We start from the raw sequence: 22,224 nt of genomic DNA, 5'->3' as shown, positions 1-22,224 counted from the left end.
TGTATAATTTAGGGTCACAAAGAGATGTATTCTGTGGGTCAAGCGCACGCTTATCAGGTCATCAACGAAATCTTTTTTCTTTTCTTTTTTTCATTTACACACCGGAGGCACCCACCCAGTCAACCCATTACTACAAATCAAGGACATGTTTATACCTTGGTCAGGAAATTGTCTGATCTGTGTAGAAAGGCCGAAACAACAGAGGCTCCTATTTTTCTAGATTGTCATGACGCAAGGTTCATGTGGGATGTCTTACAGCGCACCATCAAAATAATACTTGCCAATTACACCGTTTGGCATTCGATGTTTGCCATGTGCTGAACATGAAGGGGTGCCGAAAGATACGATTATGCTGCTCTGCATGCAATGTGCGTGGAAAACCCACGTGGGTGAACGACATGCTAACATACATCCAAGGTTAGCGAGGTACCACTTCATAGTGTGATATACGTATATTCGAGTTGTGTTCAGTAACAAAGTGGACCGCCTGAATGGTTATCTCTGCATGACGACTTGGCGTCCACGAAGCCTTCTCATAGCCAAAATTGTGGCTCTATAGCTTTTTTTATGCTTCCGACTATGTGCTCGTGTATTCATATATGAAAGTAGACCATTAATAAAAATAAAAATGTGGCCGAGTAGCCTCCGACTGCTCCTCTTTGGGCCGGAGTTCGAATCCACGCGGGGCACAGTACTTTTTCTTTAAGATAGCAAAATTGGGGAGCTTTTTCCTTTAAGATAACAAAATTAACGCAGATCCAATGCACATATTCATACCTATGTGAAGCAGTTAAGTGCGTTACAACTAACAGCGATGCGTACAATTTCGTTTACTTTATCCATCCCCTGCACTGTTCATACACCACAAAGGTCACAGCTTTAACATTATTCTCAAGCAATCTGTTTATTCACTCATCCATTCATAAGCTATGTCGAGATGCAAATTCCAAACCAGTCGGATGCACAGTGCGACAGGTGAACGCAGTTATGTCACGAGGTCGAGAGAGATTTTGACGCTTGTCGAGGGAAGAATGGTGATGGCAGGTGTACACGCAGAAAAGTGAGACATGTATCAAGCGACATCAAGGGATTCTGTACCTCGTGTGTCACAATGGCACACATTCTAGAGAATTAGCCAAGAACAGGTGCACACCCTGTTGGAACATTATATTAACATATCGGTGCGCTTTAGGGAAACGTGTGCGCCGAAATTACATGTTCAGAATTTGCGTCAGAATTTGTTTTTTGTTAGATACCCGCATTACTTTATCAGACAGCGTACAAAGGTTATAAAACCGCGTTCGCTTGTGCTTACCTTTGGCGTACATAATATACTGCGCATATATATCTACAAATCGTGAAAGGGAGCGGGACGAATTTTTCCCAACTGCGAAGCTTTCTTTCTACAATTGGATGGATGACAATTTTTCCCTTTTACGATACTTCCTACACCTTGCGGAATTCCGCAGAAGTGGTCTGCCATATATCTACAAATATATCTCCACCCAGCAGCAGACGGGAGCAAGCAGACAGCAGCAAGCACAAGCAGATGCAGCCAAGCCAAACCCGGGATTGTAGGCAAAGAAAGATTCGCTTTAATAAACCAATCGTGAGGTTTAACCCCCCTAATCTGCACAGTTATAGGTTATCAGAGGCGAATCTAGATGTTAGGTGTACGGAATGCCCTTTCTTGTTTAAGTACATGCAAATTGTACATAAGAAAAAAGAAAGAAAAAAGGAAATGGTTACGTACACACTTAAGGCTGCAATCATGGAGCAGGGTAAACTAGAAGGGAGCATTACAGGATAAGTTGTGAAGCTAAAAATAGTCGACCCAACACGTGATCCTGTCAATGTTTGAGTGTCTTCCCGCATTTCGAGCCGAAATACAAGCGCCTGTATTTAGGCTCCCTAGCTAGCTTTCCGAAAATACAACGGGCGCGCGACAGCAACGTGCTCCTGCCGCCACTCGCACATTGCAACGAAGACGAGGAATGTTAAATAATAAATGACAAAGAAATGTTAAATAATAAAAGAAACAACCGAAGTTCCGCAAGCATATAGGGAGCAAATGGGTGCGTGCAGACCGATCGGCCAATCACCAGAACAAGTATGCGCATCGATTAAAACCCACCGGGAACCGGGCACACTGGGCCGAGTTCACTGAGAACCGGGTCACGTGTTGGGCGGACCCGTGGAAGCACGAGCGAGAGAGAGAGAGAAAAAAAAGAGAGGGGGACTGCTTCACGGAAAGTTGGCTCGCGAAAGCTGGCTGCGTGATGTAATGTTTCTTCCTTCCTCCACAGTTTCAAGCACCCCAAAACCTCGGTAATTCACGCAGGCGCAAACCGAAGAAACGAGCCCCATAGGCGCAGTTAAAAGCATTATCACTTTGTGGCGGCAAACGTGCCGTTTAGTGCGAATAACACAACATTATATATATCGTATAATGGTATCGCCGGCGGCGATCAATCTCAGAAGGGCCACTTGTGCATCCCTCGGTAAGGGGCAGCCACGGGCACCCTGAGGCGGCTGCTGTGAATCGGCGCCACGTTGAAGGAGGACATGTTGTCGGCGTGCTCGTTGATCTGGAACAGCACCACGCCCGTCGTGAAGAACGACAGCATGCTGAGCACCAGAGACACGGCCTTCATGAAAAGGCCCGGGATGATCTGCGCCAGACAATGCGGAGGGGGGATGCGAGCATGACAGCTTGGTCACGTGACCTGCCGGCACGGACAACGCGCATATCGAATGTCCTAGCTTTTTAATTTTTTTTTTTCATTTAAAACAGTCTCTGAAACTCGCAATCGGTGGGCCGCGGCGGCATTTTTAAAGGTTTGGCGAATTTCGTCCGCACAAAATTCTGTGATTTTGCTCCACGTTCGCTGAGAAACCCGGCATATTCGTGTTCGGGGCATGAGTGTACGTGAAAGTATAGTATATGGAATTTTCCCAGCGTGAGACATCGTTTACACCTGAGTTGCGGAGATGGGGCCCTCCATTCCATTCCCACTCCATCCCCCACTGAGTGAAGATGTCCATAATTCCACCCCTTTTAACTCATCGGAATGGTGAAATTTAAGGCATTCCCATTCCTGGAGTGAGAACGGAAATGAGAATTCATTCCATCCCTTGAATCCCAGTAAATGAAACACTGTCATGCTTGCGTTTCCTTTCTTGAACGCGCTACCTAGTTTCCCGTCAAGGATGTCATGTCACGTGATCACGCGCGTGCCGGTCGCGACCTAGAATTACCGGGCGTGCTGTTAAAGAACGGAAAGGCCCTCAGATCGTCATCATAACAATAATTATTATTATCATCAGCAGCAGCAGCATGTCCACTGCAGGACGAAGGCCTCTCCCTGCGATCTCCAATTACCCCTCAGATTGTTGCGTGACAAAAATACGTCCCGAAGTGTGCAAACTGTTTTTGGAGTGCAGTAACTGAAAACGTATTTTTCAAGTCTTAATAACGTTACAAAATAATGTTACGTACTATTTTTTGTTGCACTAGAACAAGCGCACTTTTGCGGCCCCTTATCACTGCAGCACGATGTTGCCAGTAATCTAATATCTACTGTTTATAAAGGAAGCCTTTCCTAAGTAAATTGCCTAACTACGCGCGATGAAAGCTTTTGAATTACCCCTTAAAAGAAGCACTGTGCGAGCACTCGATGGTAGAGCACATTGCATAAGAGCCTTGTAACGCAAAACGTCTTCTGTTTCTTCAGAAATGTACAATGCACCGAATACCGAGACGTTTATAATTGCCGTGGCCGAGGTAGTCACCTATAAACAGATATTAAAAGAGCCAATATTGAGTGAAATATGGTATGCAGTAACTTGGTCAAGTATAGTTTAGTCTAATTAGCAAACTTACCAGCATTATATAATCTGGCCTAAAATCAATATTTAGTTCTCCAGGAAGCATGCGCCCATTCTATTTTATTTTCATTCCAGAATCTCGGACTCCCATTTCATTCTCATTCCACCTGCCCCACCGGTACCATCATTCTATACCCATTCCACGCCGGGTGTTTCAAACTGTGGAATACTTCCGGAATCATTCCAACTCCGTAGTTGCCACTCCGCGACTGTGGTTCGAACCTGACGCATCAACCACTTCGCGTGGACGGCGTTCGAAACGGCATCCAGAATATGGGGCCGGGCTCACAAAGCCTCACAAGGCCACCTTCGCTAACTCTACAGGGTGTTTCAGCGAACACTTTCAAATTTTTTTTTAATTGCCCGTGGCAGATAGGCACGATTCTCGTCCATGTGCTGGTCTACTCGAAGAGGCGGACATTACTTGCACAAAAAATTGAAATGCATAATCGACTAATCAAGAAAATTGCACTAACAGTGTTGAAGCTAATTACCTTATGGCACATATTGCAATTCACACATACTAACAGGTGGAGACTGCAGGGCGTGTGCACTTAAAAAAAATTGTGTGGATGACACCATTTACGAGGTAGGCGCCGTCAAACTTGTGGTAAAAATGCAATGTCGCTCCACTTATTTTCTTAACAAAACGTCATTTTATGCATTGAAGCACAAAAGTAACTGGAACTCCAATGCATTCCTCCGCAATGTTCGGTAATTATTATCTCGAAACTGGTGTCATCCACTTGAGAGTATTGAGTCCAAGTCGCAGTAGAGTACTGAACCAGAGTACAGAGTCGAAGTCAAGCGTTACTGTGCACAGTTCCTCGTGGCAGTGATCAGATATTTTGGCGGTCGTTTTCTTTTGCTGGGTTTCGAAGATTGTTTACAAAATTGGCCCACCATGTCATGAGTGTGACCGAAATACAGCGCTAAGAACCGGAATGTGAAAAGGAAGAGGTATACGGTTAGAAGAAATAACTACAAACGCAAGTTCTACAAACATGCGATACAAACAAAAGCACAGGAACTACAAGGACAAGCGCTACAAACAAGTGCCACAAGCACAAACTACAAACGCAAACACGGGAATAAAACTGCTACAGAAATTCCCAGAATTGTCGACAAATGCGTAAGCATCCTTTGGCTTGGCTGTTACTTCGCCTTTGCTTACTTGCTTTCCCTAGCTTATGCATGTCTACCCACCGCATTTCCGGTGCCAAAGAAATGAAATCCGTATACTGAACGGTGTGGAGGTAAGCTTCCAGTAAGCTGCATGGCCCCTTAGAAACGACTGCATCAAATGAACCGGAACGCCGTAACAACCGTTTTCACCACAGCTGTTTTTTCCTTTTATTTTATTTTCACTTTTTCATTTTTTTTTGTTACGACTTCGTCGCGGCGACGGCGACATCACCAGTTTTTTTTACGCGCCCAATAACTTATTATTATTACTAAACTATTATCACATGTACCTATACTTATTTTTATACTGGGCAGCCCCACAGCAGGTTTCTCTGCACACACACCCGCAACGCGGGAAAGTAAGCTTTCGAGTCGCCTGACGAGAACGGTTTTCTCTGATCAATTTTTTTTTTTTTTTCAATTGTTGCATATCACTTATAAAGCTTCCAATCATCTGCATTTGCACTAGTGTAACGATTAAACGTGTTAACTTAGCAAATTTCGCATTTTCGTGCAGATACAAGGCATTACACTTTTCGCGTGACAGACAGATTTTGTTGAAGTACTCGCCAAAGAATGGCCACGCATTAAATATATGCTTAACGCATAGTTTTCCCTTCACACATTTTAGTGCTTTTCATGCTTTCTAATCAAGAACCTCGAACAACCCACCAAAATTGCTACGATAAGTGTCAATTAGTGTTCACGTCATCGTGTTTGTGTCCTTTAAGACGGAAGGAATGGCCGCTATCAATATCAATATCAACAATATCCACAGCTTGTAGACCAATGAACCTCAACTTCTTGTGACGAAGAACGTTGGTTATGTACCGCGTACATATAGCCATAAGCGTGCTAGCGGTCATCCGTACCATATCAATGACGGAGAGACCGCCGATCTCGAAGACGATGGCGTTCCATGCCTCTGACGAGGGCAAGATGAACGCGAAGTTGTTGGCGAGGCCCATGGGTAGCATATAGTACAACGCGTTGGTCCGGCTTTCTCTTTGCTGCGAGATTGAGAAGCACGTGAACGAAAGCAATGAATGACGCTAATCCTTCGCTAATTCTTCGAACGACGAGAGCAGCGACACGAAAAGGCGATACCAAACGCTGGCGATTCTTTGGAACATCAGAACGGTGGCGGCGTCATTTTTACTGCTAGAAAAAAAATGACAATCCGAACACTAAGGCGAATTCGTTGCAGCACACGTGTAACACGAGAAGCAGCAAACGCTGGCACTGTCGGTATATTCCTGAAGCGAACGCATAAGCAAGCGCCAGCGAGTGAACACAAGAGTCGTGGCTGTTGAGTCGGTTTCTCTGCCGAACAGTAATGTATCACGCGACGGCGCTCATAGAATGGCGGCGGGAGCTGCTCGTGAGGGCCCGCATTCACATCACAAAAAGCTTTTCATTCGCAACTGCTGTTTGTCACTAGTCGACCTTCTTCGCTAATGATATGTGAAGAATCAGGATTGGGGGTAGAATTTGCTGTTACGAAAAACTCTCGCGTAAGAAGTTATTGTAAATAAGGGCCCGGTCACACAACTCTGCCTCCTAACCCTATACGGAATACAGACTATGGTGATGATGATGATGGTGATGATTACGATGATGATGATGATTACGATGATTACGATGATATTACCTAAAACAGAGTGATGCACATGCCACTAAGCTTCATTTTATTACCTTTCTGCTGTGTGTTCAACTTTGAGCGTTAATATTATACCCTAAGCATTCTCTAACCATTTCCCACGGTCATATCTACGTTCCTCCTAATATTTTCATTGCTCAGCGCCTCGATCAGGCTAACTACGTCCACATTTATTGCTGCATGGATGCTGTATCAGCCACCGACTGGAAAGGACCGCAACCACTCGAAGAACCCGCCGTGGTTGCCTAGTGGCGACGGCATTGCGCTGCAATAGACACGAGGTCGCGGGAACGAGGCCGCATTTCGATGAGGGTGAAATGCAGAAGCGCCCGTGTACCGCGCATTGGGTACACGTTGAGGATCCTCAGGTGGTCAAAATTAATGCGAAGTCCCCCACTATGGCGGAACTCATAACCAGATGGTGGTTTTGGCACGTAAAACTCCAGAATCTAATTTTTTTAACCGCTCGAAGCTACTCGGCGGGGATGACGAAAATATTTAAATCTTTCAAATGTGAATCAAGGCTAATCGGCATCGTAATACTAGGCAAACGCACGAATTTCGTGGCCAGAGAATCACTGAGGGCTTACTATATCAAGTAAACGGGAAACGAGTGCATTAGTGATACGTCCGTTGCTTGTTTCAGGAAAGAAATGCGGTTCATAAGCGCTGCAGTGTAAACAAGGCGTCGTTATCTTGTTTTGTGCTTTATTGTTTCATTTTGTGTGAATTCTTGTGCCTGTCGGTTATATTATTGGTGTCTATCAGATGGCAATAAAGCGAGTTGGTAGTAGCGCTCCGTTGTTGTCCGCCTTCTTTTTTGTGGTCACGGTTTCCTCAGCGTCCAACATGTTCGATTCTCAATAGAGAATCGTCCGCTAGAATACGGCCGTCCAAAAACATTCCCACAGAGGTTTCTACTTGGCGAAGCCACGTAGCGCAAGCAAGCCACAAACGCACCTGGCGCCTGGTCTTGTTCTTGTGCCTTTATTTCCTCTATACAATAGTTTCCCAGTGTACTTGACCGAGAACAAGGTATTTTTGAATTTCAAGACCAGCTCGGGCCACTGCAGTAGCCGGGCGACGAATCCGCACTCACCTTTCTCTCGGCGATGTCCAGTATCTGGTGGATCGTCATCTCCGCGTTGGTGAACTCGCTGATGATGGAGCTCATGAACACGGCCACGACGAGGTTGGCCACCGGGTGGAGCTTCGCCGTGCTTGCGGCATTCACGGCGTCGCTGAACAACGAGCTGCTCTGTTTGTCGCACGCACACCGCGGGATGGAGAAAAATGTGGATGAAAAGCGTTTGATGTATATGCACCAACGAAACCCAGAAAAAGTCATCGGCGTAAACTAAAGGTAAACCGATGGGCTTGATTTTTTGTTACAACCATGCGAAGCAAACAGGAAATGAAGCCAGAAAACGTATGTGGAAAATTAACTTCGTTACTTTTTTGATCATTTTTGACATGTAGAAATAATAAGAATAGGAAGATGAAAGTGGACAAAAGGGCAAATATTCCGTATGACACGTGCGGTACTCAGCCTATTAAGCTATGGCGATGGCTGTCCTCCCGTCAACTTTCTCGGGAATTTGTGGCGGATTACAAGATTTGCCCAGCAAGTGTAGCCAGCGCCCCTATAGGCCATGGCGGCGGATGGGGGACATCCTTTCAACTGCAGGCGTCACGTGGTACATGGATTTGGGAGTCGGCAACCGGCCAATAAGTCATCGCATGCGACTTCATACAACTGTCTAATTCCCCACTCCTGCCATAGCCCTAACAGGGTTGCAGTATGTAAAAATAAATAAATAAATAAATAAATAAATAAATAAATAAATAAATAAATAAATAAATAAATAAATAAATAAATAAATAAATAAATAAATAAATAAATAAATAAATAAATAAATAAATAAATAAATGCTGCCAAAGTCGAGGCCATCGCTACGCAGTGAACGAGATGAAACGTTAGATAAAACATTAGATAAAACGAGGGGCTCACTAAGGCTAATACTGAAACAAGGTGGGACGGCTTACACGAAGCATTTCAACGGTTCAAAAGCTTCCTACAAGTAACAGTGAGCTTCTGCGCAGTAAGGTGTCAAGTAAACTATAAAGATTCTTTTTTTCTGAAGTGTTTTACTCGATCCTGAGTGAACAACTTACTGCGCGGCCGCTTAATCGAATTCGCGCGATGTTTTTTAACCGTGAAGGCAAAATTTCTTACTGATAAAACGTTTCATACAAGCTAGCCTTCGTAAGATTTTATGTTGCTTGTGATTATGATTATCAAATTAAACCCTACAATTTGGATCGTTGTTAGTTTTCGAAAACCACGTTAAGAGAGAAACACGTAAGGTGCGTGCGTACCCGGATGACCTCGGTGAGCGTAGATCCGCCGCCTATGATGAAAATGATTGCCCAAGGCATGTTCTTCTGGATGAACTTCCACTCCATCAGACGGTGCTCGAGCGAGAAGTTGAAACTCCTCACGGGAATCATGAACGCGATTAAGGCGATCAGGAACCCCACCGATGAGTCAGTCACGTAGCTTCTGCAAACATAATCAACCGGTCGAAGCTCAAGCTGCTTCTCTTTCGGCAAGTGTCTCGCCAAAACGACACTCTCACTTTAACTCTCCTATGAAACAGACAAGAGTATATCAGATCTGACAACTGTTTGCTTAGTACGTAGCATAACAGGGACTATTTGCCATGTGCTCGAGTGCTCGAGTGGGCATGAAACGATGCTCTGCTAACCCTTTCAAGGATAAATTACACACACGTGCGCATAGCATGCGCCTATAAGTGATTTTTCATTTCTTGCACTTTCGTTTCTTGATCTATGTCGTCCAGCGTATAAATCGATCGAGGTCCTCTATGTAAAAGTGCGCGCTAATGGGACACATAGCGAAAGTACAACAAGCAACAAGGTCGACGTGAACAAATTTGTATGTAGATATGTTAAGGGCAGAAAATTGTGCGCGTTAGTCCAGGTTGACGACTGGAAAGCAGTGCAAGCATCGAATGTTCTTTCGTGCAATTTAAAAGACCTGCCGTTGGTGCTATTGCATTTGGTGTGACTGCACACTATACAGCGCAAATGCTTATATCCGAAAAACACCAAACATATAAATTAAATATTTGTTCTTGCATTTCTACGTGCGCCTGCACTTTTTTTACTTATTAAACATCGGGTCCCAAGTACTCTCTACATATAATTATATAAACAGATAACTGGACGCGTCGTCTTCAATATGCTCTCGCTCTCCAAGAAAAACGTCAATCACGATACCTCCCGGAATTTCCGTGTTGCCTACAAGTTCAGCGCCTCTTCCCGCAACCCCCCCCCCCCCCTCTTTTTTTTATAGAATAAAAACTGTAAGAAAATCTGTCTTAAACTAAACTTTTGTGGATTAGGGAGGGCAGTGTATAGGGATCATAGGAGATAAAAATGGCGATACAGCGCAAAACACGTAGACGAAGAGGAGATACGAAACCACAGGTCCTGTCGTTTCGTGCCTACCCTGCGTCATCGTCTTCTGCGCTGTAGCAATTACGAACCTTAACCAGCCCAATTCACCATTCTCCCAAAACGATTACAAGGTCAGCGACGCTCCTTAGATGAAGCGCAAGCTATATGGTGGGCACAAGATTGACTTAGAACGACGCGAGAATCTTGATGACGGTCACTCGGTGATTCCATCTATATGCCCGATTACACTTAATGTTATCTTCAGAAACAAATACGTAAGCTGCTTTACTGGTGGCCAACCTGTACTGCAAACAAGGCGTCCGTAGGTCCACTGGTAGTTGGTTTCGTTGTCTTTATGATGAGTGTCAAGGTTCAAAATTGCTAGCTGTAAGTTTCACCCAGCTCAACAGAACTATTCATTTTTTAGTACAAAATAAACGAAGGTATCTGGTTTTTGTACTGACTCTTCTAGTCCAAGCATGTCGGACCATCCAGGAATGATTACGGGTCTCTTGGTCGCCCAAAGAAAGAGGCACAGGCAGAAGAGGAACGTCGACAGCACTTCGGCGTGCCTGCACACACACACAAACCGACAAATCACGCACTGAGTTGTTCGCCATTAGCCCGTCCGCCTTCGTTACGTGTCCAATGTCATTATTGGTTCGCACTTGTTTTTACAAGCAAATTTATCGTACGAACTATTTAGTAAAAACGGGCCCAGGGGCCATCAGAGCTTTTTGCTGGTGAGAGCTATATGCAGTTGAGCGGCCTCATTCACAAACGCTGTGCTCGCTCTTTCAATTGGCTGATCATTGTTCCCTACGAGCATTTCTGGGTTCTAATAAAGAAATGATATGTCTTGCGAATTTGAGTTCTGGGTCAGAGTTTACGCATTTCTTCTTACACAAGTGCCACCAACGATTGGCCACTGCTCCAGCTATTATCTAGATCTCACGCCAGCTCTATAGTAAGCTGTGAGAGCCGGAAAAGCAGCCAACAAGGAAACGCTCTTAGGAGTAGCAAAAATATTGTGGATACGTGCCCTTAATGTTCTGTTCCCTATCATTAGGAGCTTATACACGAACAGGGAGTTTTTACACTTACGTCCGAGGCATGTTTTGAAGTTTGTCCCGGACGACTTCTTTGACTTCCCTGATGTCGAGTCGCGACTGTTGCTCACTGAAACAAAGAGTGCCAGCAAATGACACGTTCGAGCGCGCGTGACTTGTCGCATATCCACGGCGAATGACATCGTATATCCACGGCGAATGACAATCTATAGAGCAGCATATGTGCTGCTCTATACGCAGGAAAGCATTAAATTGTTCAGTTGCTGCCTGCATGGTTCAGTTAAGCCTGTCTACGACTGCGCGTCGCAGCGACAGCATTCCAGTGGATGCAATGTGCAAACATTGTTGTGTGCCCACATGTGAACGCATGTCAGGTAACAAGGGGTTAGCGTTAATTAAACTCGCACTACACTGTGTTCAATGTTAGCATAGACTGTTCAATTAACTGATAAGTCATTACGGCACAGCTAAAAGTTGGCACGCAGGTTGAATAGCAGTGACGAAGGCACTACGTAACCTCCTTCGTAACACTAGGACGTAAGTTCGGAACATAATTTTCTGCATGAATCTCCCTTTGTGCCGATTTATAACTGACAGTATAAATCCATAAAATATCGCAGGTTTTCTAAACAAAAGATAGACATAAGTAAGTGCGTTCATAACAGTTTCCGAATCCGAATACTTTGCAGACTTCCGCTATATGGCAGGCAACGACCCAATAATGCAGCGTCAAACACCGCTGTCCAGCTCAAATAAACTTTCTACATACGCACCAGCCAATTATTTTGGTTCATTCTCGTGACGCTATGGTGGAAACAAACTTCTTTCAATGTCGGTGTCTCTCGGGAACTATGTTTTGGAGCGTGGAAGTGTGCGAGTATAGCGTGCACTGAATCGGGGGCCATCGGGTATACTAGTAATTTAAAAAAAATGTCACAGTTTCGCCCTAAGGGCGAAGCAATGAATGCGATAGCAACACAGCAATGTCATACGAAGTAAGGTGAGCGGCTTTGGTAGCAATATGAATTGTAGTAAACATGAGCTGATTAAGTAAGCAGGTGTGCTGCGGCGTAAGTAGACCGACATGAAGAGAGACTCGATGACCACGAGAAGGCGCGTGTGAAACGGTGGTGTTGATGAGAAGCGCTTCCCGTGGGCAGCGCGCGTGCGAAGGGACACACCTGTAGCGCTGCACTGCCGATCCGGGCAGCATTACATGTGTAGCGTGCGTTGGAAAATGTGGCCCGACTATCACTAACTGAATGAACAAGCGTGGTGTGAGCGCGCACAAACAAACATGAACAGATCACACTGAATGACTGCAGACAACGACTGTCAAAACGCTGGCAGCAAGCCCATACGCTGCAGCGGGCGAAGGTACGTGCGGTCTATCGCTTCAACAGAAACTGAGCGGCGAATACACAGTGCATAAAGGTCAGAGCCGTGTGGAGATAAGAGACGGTGCGGCGAGCGACGAGCGCGGTTGTTGGCAGAGTAGAAATGCGCCCCCCCCCCCCCCCCCCCCCCCGCTCCCTACGGCGCTGGCGTCCCGCTTCCTTGCTTGCGCGTGGGAGAGATAAGAGACGGTGCGGTCGAGCGACGAGCGCGGTTGTTGGCAGAGTAGAAATGCGCCCCCCCCCCCCCCCCCCGCTCCCTCCGGCGCTGGCTTCCCGCTTCGTTGCTTGCGCGTGGGAGATTGAGTGCGTTCGCTCTCCGTGATAGCGCGCGTCCCCGCACGCTTCCGCTTGGGCATACGGCGCGCGGCGAAGATTTTATCTATAGGGAACCTCACGGCGACGGCGACGGCGACGCCGACGGCAGAAATCCGGTTGAAGTGTCCATATAATTGCTATCGCAATAAAAGTTAATAAACGGTGCACTTACTACTCCTTGAGGTAAACGGTGTACAGGAACACCCATCCCATGAGCATGGAGATCATGCCCACGGGAAAGCAGTAGAGCGCCCACGTAGTCGGTGTCATCAGTGTGTCTCGTGCATCCCTGCGGAAGGCGAGTGACGCGAACATGGACTGACGACGTCATGGCGCAAGGAAATTCACAACCAGCACGAAAATACGACGAACGATGCCTCTCTTCGAGTTCAATAGACTTCAAACTATTTCTATTGCAAATCCGTCATATGGAACGGCTCATAGCTTGGCAATGAAATATCTGTGTTTCGTCGTACAAGGGAGCTTTATCTCTAAACTAAGGGTCGCAGTAACGGAGAAATGAAGGTGCGTAATGCATCATCAGGACCACCCTCCTATTGTACGTCTACTGCAGGACGAAGGCGTCTCTCAGCAATCTCCAATCGCCCCTGTCTTGCGTCAACCGATTCCGTGCACTGCCTGGAAGATTTCTGATCTTGTCACAACTCCTTATCCTCTACCTTCCTCGACCGTGCTTTCCTCTCTTGGCACCCTTTCTGAAACACTAATACACCAACGGTTATCTGCCCTACGCATTACATGATCCGACCGAATTAGTTTCTTTGGTAAATCTCAGAATCTCAGAATGTGCGCTACATCCGTTTGCTTTTACGTAATACGCCGATCACTTTTTGTTCCATCGCTCATAGCGTGGTTCTTTGCTTCTCAAGCTTCCTCGTTAACCTTCTCAGCAGCATATCTTACTATGGCAGAATGAACTGTTTCGATATATTTATTGTCAAAGATATCGGTAAGCTGGCGGTAATGACCTGAGAGCGGCTGACATTCAACGCTCCAACTTATTTTGGCTGGACTCGAACGTCCTCTTCGTGATTCAGATCCCGTATGTCGGTTTGGCTTAAAAAATTCTACCCTTGCACAGCTTTTACACACCTTTAATCACTTGCGCTTGTTCTTTTGTCAGGCTATTCAATATTATCTTAGTCCTTTGAATAACAATTCCCAAGCCTTGCCGTTCAAAGCAATTTTCAAGTGTTTAAAGTAATGTTGGGTTGAGCTATTCGATGGCTCGCACCTGTTGATTCGATGGGACATGTCGTTGTTGATGCGGTTGCCCGTGATGAACGAGAAGCCTCCGAGCGTCGCCGAGTAGCCGATGCTGAGCAGAAAAGTCTTGCGCAGCTGCTTACTCTTTCTGCGCATAGTGAAACAGTAAAAACAAGTTAACAATTGGTAACCTCTAAAACATGGCAGCCATGATGTGTTTCCGGTTCAGCAAACACTTCCGGTGAATGCAGGCCGGAAAAGCATAATCTTCGAGATCTGTTTTTGTTGCTCGGAGGCAACCGTTGCTGGGGCGTGGATTTGAACACCATCTATTGAAAGGACTGCCTGGTTGCATGTTTGTGGTGTACTTCGATAGTTCTGAATAAATAAACGCTAGAGTAAAGACGAGGGCTTAATTCTTTCCTATTCATTGATTTAGATAGTGCGCTATAAGTGCGATTACAAGAAACGGACGAAACAGCACAAGTGCCTGCTGACAGCTCGGACGCGAAAGCGCAATCATGTTTAAAGTGAAATAACTCTGCAAATGCAAACGAAGCCGACAACACCTCTTTGTCGACCTCTGCAGATAATAGTTGAAGCGAATGTTACAGACGGTTATGTATGCTAATACAGCTGGCACATGCACGCTCAAATTGGACGTAAATGTGGCATTTAGCAGTCCGTTTTATTTACACTATCTTTTAGATGCAATATATCCCTGTTTCATTCAAAATAAATTAATACTAACATCGCCGCAGACGATGACGCTTAAGATGAAGCTTACTTCTTCGTCGGATGGGAACATGTAGGAAGTCTTCCCATGGGCACGCGCGCTAAAGCGCTAGGCGTCCGTATGAAGGCTACCTAGAAACATTGATACAATGGCGCCATCTGTTCCATGGTGAAAAAGACAGAACGCGGTGCGATTTTTCGCCATCCTGGCGACAGGCATCACCACCGTTCATTCTGCTGCGAAAATCTACACTTTTCACCTTCTGTACTGCACGTTACGCCTTCCGAATTTATTCCGGACAAAACAGGGGGCAAGTTCTCAATGCAAGTGTGGTAACAATTCAGACAAAATCACCCAATAAATGACACCTTAGCACGAAATTGAGCCCGAACGAGCTAGTAGTCTGAGCACAGAAGAACCATTAGTGCCAGATTCCCTTATCGACACACTATAGGTACATTCCGTTAAGTTGCTCGTGAAAAATTGGGTCATTCGATTCTCGGATAACGCGCACCTTTTGAGTCATGCGACACGATAGGCCATGCTAAGAAGATGAAGGCTGTGTCTCCACGGAAAGTCGGACTTCCATGTGTTATATAATATTTGAATATGATCCCCCTTTACGGCAATAAATTACAATTTTTTCTTAAATGCTGAAGTGGCGACGCAATAGCCTATGTCAGTGCCATCAATCAAGGACTTCGCCTAGCCTGTTACAGCGTCGCTAATGCATACGGTATTAGCCATTTATTTTATATATCCTAAATTTATTTTTTGACTGGAACTTTTCAACTATAAAGCGTAGTCCAGTACGAAACCTGCAACCACGAGAAGCTGCGCGAACCAACGTAAGGGCAAAGCTTGTTCATAACGTACACAGATTCGATGTGGACGACCTCTTCGTAGTCAGGCTCTGAAAGAATAAAAAAAAATAATCAGACTGTTAAGCCAGTTAAATAAAAGAACGCAAGAAACAAGCTAACTTTATTCTCGCAATATTCGAAGTTAGAAACCCTACAAATTATGCCAATGTAATGGTTTCGCCTCGACCAGCGCCTTTGTTCGAAGGCATAACATGCTGATACGAGTATTGCAAAGTGGTCGAGTATATAATGACTAAAATTAATCATGCACAAATAAGGGGTAATAAACACGGGTTCTAATAAGCAGCACAAAGCCAGTACAGGCTGCAAGTGTGCGCAAAATCAACAATTTCACTCCTCGACAGTATTCAGGCACCACCAAATATACCAAGACGCTCACCCGCCGGGGTGGCTCAGTCATCTAAGGCGTTGCGCTGCTGAGCACGATATCGCGGGATCGAGTCCCGGCCGCGGCGGCCGCATTTCGATGGAGGCGAAATGCAAAAACGCCCGTGTGCTTGCGTTGTAGTGCACGTTAAAGAACCCCAGGTGGTCAAAATTAATCCGGAGCCCTCCACTACGGTGTGGCTCAATCAGAACTGGTTTTGGCACGTAAAACCCCAGAAAGAAGAAGAAGATACCAAGATGCTCTTAGCATAAAACTGCGACGGAAACGAATTCCCATAGCAAGTTCTAGTCTCTCTCTTGCACATGGTGCAGTTGAAAAATGTGATCTCGCTCACCAGTTGGCGTTAGAGGCGCATGTCTACGAACTTGAATTACAAGACGCACGTGTTGTAGATGTTTTGGGGAAGCTACCATATTCGCTGTGGCGCGGTATTGCAACGCCACCTATAGCATACTCTCGACAAATGACGGCTGTTGCCTTCAAGATTTTTGACGCACGGCGTTGCGTATTTTCCAATGTTATTTCTTAATTTTAACTATTAGCGTGATCAGACGCGGGACACACAAGATGCTTAAGAATTACGAAACCATGCGAGCATATGTCAGTGTTGTAGCAAGGTAAATTTTAAGGGATTACACATCTCGGTAGAAAAAATGACACACAATGAGCTTCACACGCAAGTCTGCATGAACAGCACAAACACTAAGTAAAACTTGCTACCACAAGTAAATGTTGCGTGATTGCTATCCTCGAAGGTACATACAATACACACGAGCCTTCAGACAAGGTGTCAAGAAGCAAGTAGAAATACTAACCCCCCATATTCATAAATGCATCTTAACTTCAAAGCCCTTGTTTGACTCAATTTAAATGACGTCTGTCGTGAACGCATCGAAGGAAACGCAATGAACGTCTTGGGCCCGCTCACGCCAGGCGTCATATAAGTCATGTCAAGCACTGGCTTCAAGTTAAGAAGCATTTCTGAATACGGGGCTAAGTATATATTGCTGTAGCAACTAAAATCGCAATATACTAGTCTCGGGGGCGCCTATGAAACACAAGAGGCGTCAGACAAGATTCACAGAGCGCTGGCGGTCAGCGCTCTGCTCTGTGCGTCTTTTCTTCGTCCTTTGTCGTGCTGTCCGAAATTATGCTCTTCGACTGAGTGTAACTTGCTTTGGCAAGTTGAAAAATGGGAAGAGTAGAGCAGTACCTTCTCCCTGGTTCTCCCTTTTCCGGAGCAGCTCGTTGACGCGCTTGCGCAGCTTGCTCTGCGAGATCTCGTAGATGAGCGTGTCCACCACGGTCATCATCATGCTCGTCACGGCCACGTTGCTGATGAACATGGACAGGAAGAACACCATGCCCATGAAGGACAGCATGAGCCACTTGACGCGCGGCCCCACGATCAGGATCAGGTTGTACGACAGGCGCCGGTTGAGGCCGCAGTTTTGTGCGATCAGCGCCACCGTCAGGCCGGCTATAGAGCTGGCGATCGGCTCCTGCGGTAGCAAGTTTCCATCCTTTGGTGTCGAGTTCGGATTCGCAATACCGTAAATACGGCAATACAGAGGTCTGGCGGAAACCCGTATTTTCAGTTATCACCGAGAAGCTAAGCGGAACAGACAAAAAAAAAATCAAGGGGCACTTAGTTATCCCTACGTGGACGAATGCGAAAGCACTGCAACCACCACAGGTCGTGGGTTCGAATGCTTTAATTACCTATATCTTAATTAACTGTACCTTAATTACATTCGCCTTTATTAACACAAACGGCCATGGCTTCGATTCCCACCAATGGTCGTGGGTTCGAGTGTCGTAATGAACACAATCTTAATTAAACCTGCGTTAATTAACGTAGCCTTAATTAACTCTGCCTTAATGAACTTTGCCTTAATTGACGTCACCAACTGCCTCGAGTGGATCACTTTTGCACACGACTTTTTGGACCATCGTGGTCACGCCAACGCCGGATTTCCGGCCCCATGCGCCATATAATGCTTTCGCATTAAAAAAGCTACAATACGTCGACTACGGTCAGTGTTTGCAAGATCTGTTTAAGCTGTTGTACATTTCCAGCCACCACAAAACAACGACATGCGGCTCACGTTGAAGTAGTACTTGGCCAGGTATCTGGTGGTGGTCAGGTTCAGCATCGGCCCCATGATGAGCGGGAAGAACGAGGTGATCTGGTACGGTACCGGCTCGAAGATCCACAGCATGATCATCACCGTCATGATGTAGATGCACTTGATGGGCTGCATGGTGTGCACACACATGCCAGGTATTGCCAAGCTGTCGAAATGGACAAGTTAATCGCTTGCGTTTGTAATTATTCGCTTGGGTACGGTGACACAGATGCTAGGTCAAGAAGTCATGCGCCTTCTAAAGATGAAGTTCATTCCCGCGGCCACATTGTGCGCAGATGCTTCTTTTATTGCGATAGCAATTATGTGGACACTCCTTGCACATTTCTGCCGTCGCCGTCGCCGTGAGGTTCCGTATAAACTCCACGGGCGATAAAATTGTCGCCGCGCACCGTATGCTGTACGTGCGAGTGAAAGGGTTCGAGGGTGAGCCAGGCGATCGCGGCTCAAACTCGCACACGCAAGGGCGGGAAACGGGAAGGAAGCGCGCAGTCTTCAGTCGCGCGCAACGCTCTGGAGGGAGGGTATGGAAGGGGGGGAGGGCGGAGAGGCGTTCTACTCCGCGCAGCCTGAGCAGCCGCGCGCACCCGCTTGGGCGGCTGTATCTTGAAAGGCGAAAGTGCGAATGTTTGTTTTAGAAGAAAACATGTGGACGCAGCATTGGATGCAGCACAAGGCTATAATGATTCATACCACATTTATCCAATGCTAATTTTTCCTGCCATGGATCGACCATCCCCGTGAGATCCTCCAGAGAACTCATGAGGGGAAATCAGTTATACGTGTCCTGTGAAGTTCTAAAGAATTCTGTTGAAAAAGCAATTTCAGCTCGCTATTAACCAAGAGTACTTAAAAGAGAACTAGTTCGTAAAATTCCACGATTCTCGCGACAGCGTAAGGGTGCCAAGACAGGGACACAGTTGTTAGTTTACCTCAGGACAGAAGGACGTGGACACAGGTGGAAAGTTATGCGTAACAGCACAAGGACCAGCTAGATGGCGCTTCCCTCGTTCAGTCTCGTTTCATCGGTTCGGCTCGAACAGCTTTTAGCCCTCAAGACCATCGAGACTTTGCAGAAAAAAAAGTAAGGTTTGAACTCGAACTCGCCTGGGTGCCGAACACGAAGACCATGGGCAGCAGGAAGAAGGGCGTCATGTATCCGATGGCGAGCTTCATGAAGCCAAACGTGGTGCTGTGCTTGCTCACTTCACGGTGGTGTTCGCCCTCACCCTGGACACCGGCCGCCGCTGCCTCCTTGCGGCGCATCATGCTTCACGGTCTGCCTTGGTGCGGACTATATGCGAGAGACCAGAGAGGACGCGAGGCAAGGGATGAATGGGGGGAGTAGTTGGGGACACTCGGCACGTAAGCATAGGATGTCAAGGACCACTCAAATCTAACTCGCACGATAAGAATTACCGAGTGATTAATTGAAGTTCTCGCTTTACTTATCTTAATCATCACGCCGATTCTGCAGACATTTGAAAGCAAAATACGAATAATACAGAGCCATGAAATTTTACTTGTCCCGTCTTGCCTGAGCTTTAGCCGCGTTGAATGAAAGCAAACTATAGACCAGCGTTGTACTCTCGCAAAACAGGGGCCAGATTCACAAAGCTTTTCTTTCGCAAGTTCGCTTCGCCATTGGCTGGCCGCCTTCGGTAATGACATGTCTGGCATCCGGATTGGCTAAAATTATTTCATACGAAAAATTCTAGCGTAAGAAGTTTTTGTGAATTCTGGCCCAGTTTACTAACCTGTCGGGTTCATTTTTGTCCCCCCCTACCCCCCCCCCCCCCCCCGCTATAAGAAAGAAGAAAAGAAAACCGTTGTCACAATAATCTTTTAGTTTTATTTTTCAGATTGTGTTAGATTAATTGCGCTATAGTTAAATGTAAAACTAATTGGAGAATCCCACACTGCCATCAGTAGACACGCCTTATAGAATTTGACCCGCGGCCCCCTCCTCCCTCGCCATTCGTATTGTATGCGAGTGTGACGGAACGTAAGAGGCCCGAAAACAAGCGAGGCTTCGCATGTGACGCCTGCCCTTAATTGCAATGTTACGTCATGATCCACTGTTAAGGGAACACCAAATTATGTTTCCGAGACCACTGTCGAATGTAAACAGATATTTAGTTTGCACTTGATGACCTCGTTATTTCTCCACTATATTAGTCTACCTAATCTGTCACAATAAGTGCTACTTTCCTACGAAGATCGTACGATACGCTTATATTGGTTTCAATACTGTTTAGGCGTTCTCCGTACTGTACACAGCTCTCTTATATCGTCCCTGGCTTTGCTTCAAGCGGGAGACGCTTGAAGCAAACGGAACAATATCTCACCTTTGGAGATAACAGCCTATGTAGATATCCAAGGCTTCGTCGGCGTAGGCACCGCGCAGCCGGTTCTGCTTCTGCTCTCTCGAGCTTCCGTCGCGTGCTGGTCGAAGATGCAGTCTCGTGCTCGCTGGCGCATGCGCTTCTTCGTCGTTCACTTTGTCTTTAGCACGCAAGTACCGCGCCACAGAACCATGGCAAAATGATTAGCCAAAAGCCCAGGAGGTTTCCAACTTCGTTCCTCAGCCAGTTTGAGCACGAGGTCCAGGTTGGATTAAAGAACACGCCGGCAGCATGCGCGGTGATGGAATGCGATACAAAAGAATTGGCGGCGCATCCATTCTTATACGTTTTATATGTTACGATCATTATTATGAAAGTGCCAGTGACCGAAGTTGGCGTCAAAGAGGCTTACTGATGAGCGGCGCATGTATCCAATGATCCAAGTTGGTGCGAAAAATTTTCATTTAAGAGCGGCATGTACCTTGTGTCACATACTCAGTGAGCCAAGCTGCTCCAACGGTTAGTTTCGAACTCAATTACCTGAGCACTGCAGCTCGACGGCCTACCTATGTCTTAAGACCATGGACTACGAAGCGACCGAAGGTGGCGTGAAAGAGGTTAGCCGAGCACAGACAGACAGACATACGGCAAACTGTGTGAAGTTTCCAAAGAATGATGATCGCAATAAAGGTGCTCTTGCACTTTAGGTGGAGTTTAGAGAATACGAGGTTGTCAAAATAAATCCAAAGCCCTCCCCTATGGCTCCTCTAATGAACTCATGAACCCAGCAGTGTTGCATGCGAACGATGATCCTCAACAGTTCAATACATAAATAATTATTAATTAAATATTAATGTATTAATAATTATTTATTTAATAATAATTAGTCCATCGTATTCATGGATAGGGAATGCTGACTTCCATCTGGACGTAGGACAAATCTTCAAGGGGAGTTATAACGGTTACACAGACGGAAATCTTCGCACATTTTTTTTTCATTTATAGCGTGGAATTCCCTCACACAAGAAATTAAAGAAGTAATGCCTATTCATGTATTTAAGCAACAGCTAACATTGTTGTCATTATACAGGGTGTCTCAATTATCATGCACCAAGAATTAAAAATACGCAAATGCCACGTAGCTAGACAGAACCAAGGTAATGTTGTTTTCCGTCGCTCGGAGATTCTCAGATAATTTTTTTGCATTCCGCCTAATTAGATAATTGTTCTCAATTAATTAATCAACTTCTCAAATATTATAATTAGATTAAGAGTGTCAATGCGAAAATTGTAGAGCAGCATGAAAAACTCCCGATCCAGATTTCTGTTGCTCAATACGTGCTACATAAAGTGTTTTTCAGAGCGTGATAGAAGCCCGCGAATACACGCAAAATTGCCGCGCGACTGGCCGCTCGAAGCACTTTGCGTGTATTCACGGGCTTCTTTCACGCTCCGAAAAACACTCTTATGTAGCACGTATTGAGCAACAGAAATCTCTA

The 22,224-nt window shown here is 45.8% G+C and overlaps 1 protein-coding gene across 1 annotated transcript; it reads right to left on the bottom strand.

Annotated features, from left to right (window-relative positions):
* Window positions 1-2,474: 2,474 nt before the first annotated feature.
* Window positions 2,475-19,649, bottom strand: LOC119444183 (solute carrier family 13 member 4). Its single transcript, XM_037708626.2, has 12 exons — window positions 19,488-19,649; window positions 18,342-18,491; window positions 17,447-17,735; window positions 15,838-15,874; window positions 14,254-14,373; window positions 13,171-13,287; window positions 11,321-11,395; window positions 10,681-10,788; window positions 9,113-9,296; window positions 7,833-7,991; window positions 5,946-6,083; window positions 2,475-2,672 (listed from the first exon to the last, which is right to left on the bottom strand). Exons 1-12 carry the CDS (start codon window positions 19,647-19,649, stop codon window positions 2,475-2,477), a joined length of 1,737 nt encoding a protein of 578 aa, XP_037564554.2.
* Window positions 19,650-22,224: the final 2,575 nt, after the last annotated feature.

This window comes from Dermacentor silvarum, chromosome 3 (assembly GCF_013339745.2).
Source record: "Dermacentor silvarum isolate Dsil-2018 chromosome 3, BIME_Dsil_1.4, whole genome shotgun sequence".
Classification (NCBI taxonomy): Eukaryota; Metazoa; Arthropoda; class Arachnida; order Ixodida; family Ixodidae; genus Dermacentor; species Dermacentor silvarum.
This window is presented reverse-complemented; position numbering and strand designations above follow the sequence as displayed.

What these genes read in the sequence shown, in the direction of transcription:
- LOC119444183 (XM_037708626.2), bottom strand. Translation starts at nt 19,649, where the DNA reads ATGATGCGCCGCAAGGAGGCAGCGGCGGCCGGTGTCCAGGGTGAGGGC. An exon ending in TCTTCGTGTTCGGCACCCAG is followed by an intron (nt 18,492 to 19,487) that starts GCGAGTTCGAGT and finishes CACACCATGCAG; the next exon opens with CCCATCAAGTGCATCTACAT. An exon ending in ACCGTTTACCTCAAGGAGTA is followed by an intron (nt 11,396 to 13,170) that starts GTAAGTGCACCG and finishes TCTTTGTTTCAG; the next exon opens with TGAGCAACAGTCGCGACTCG.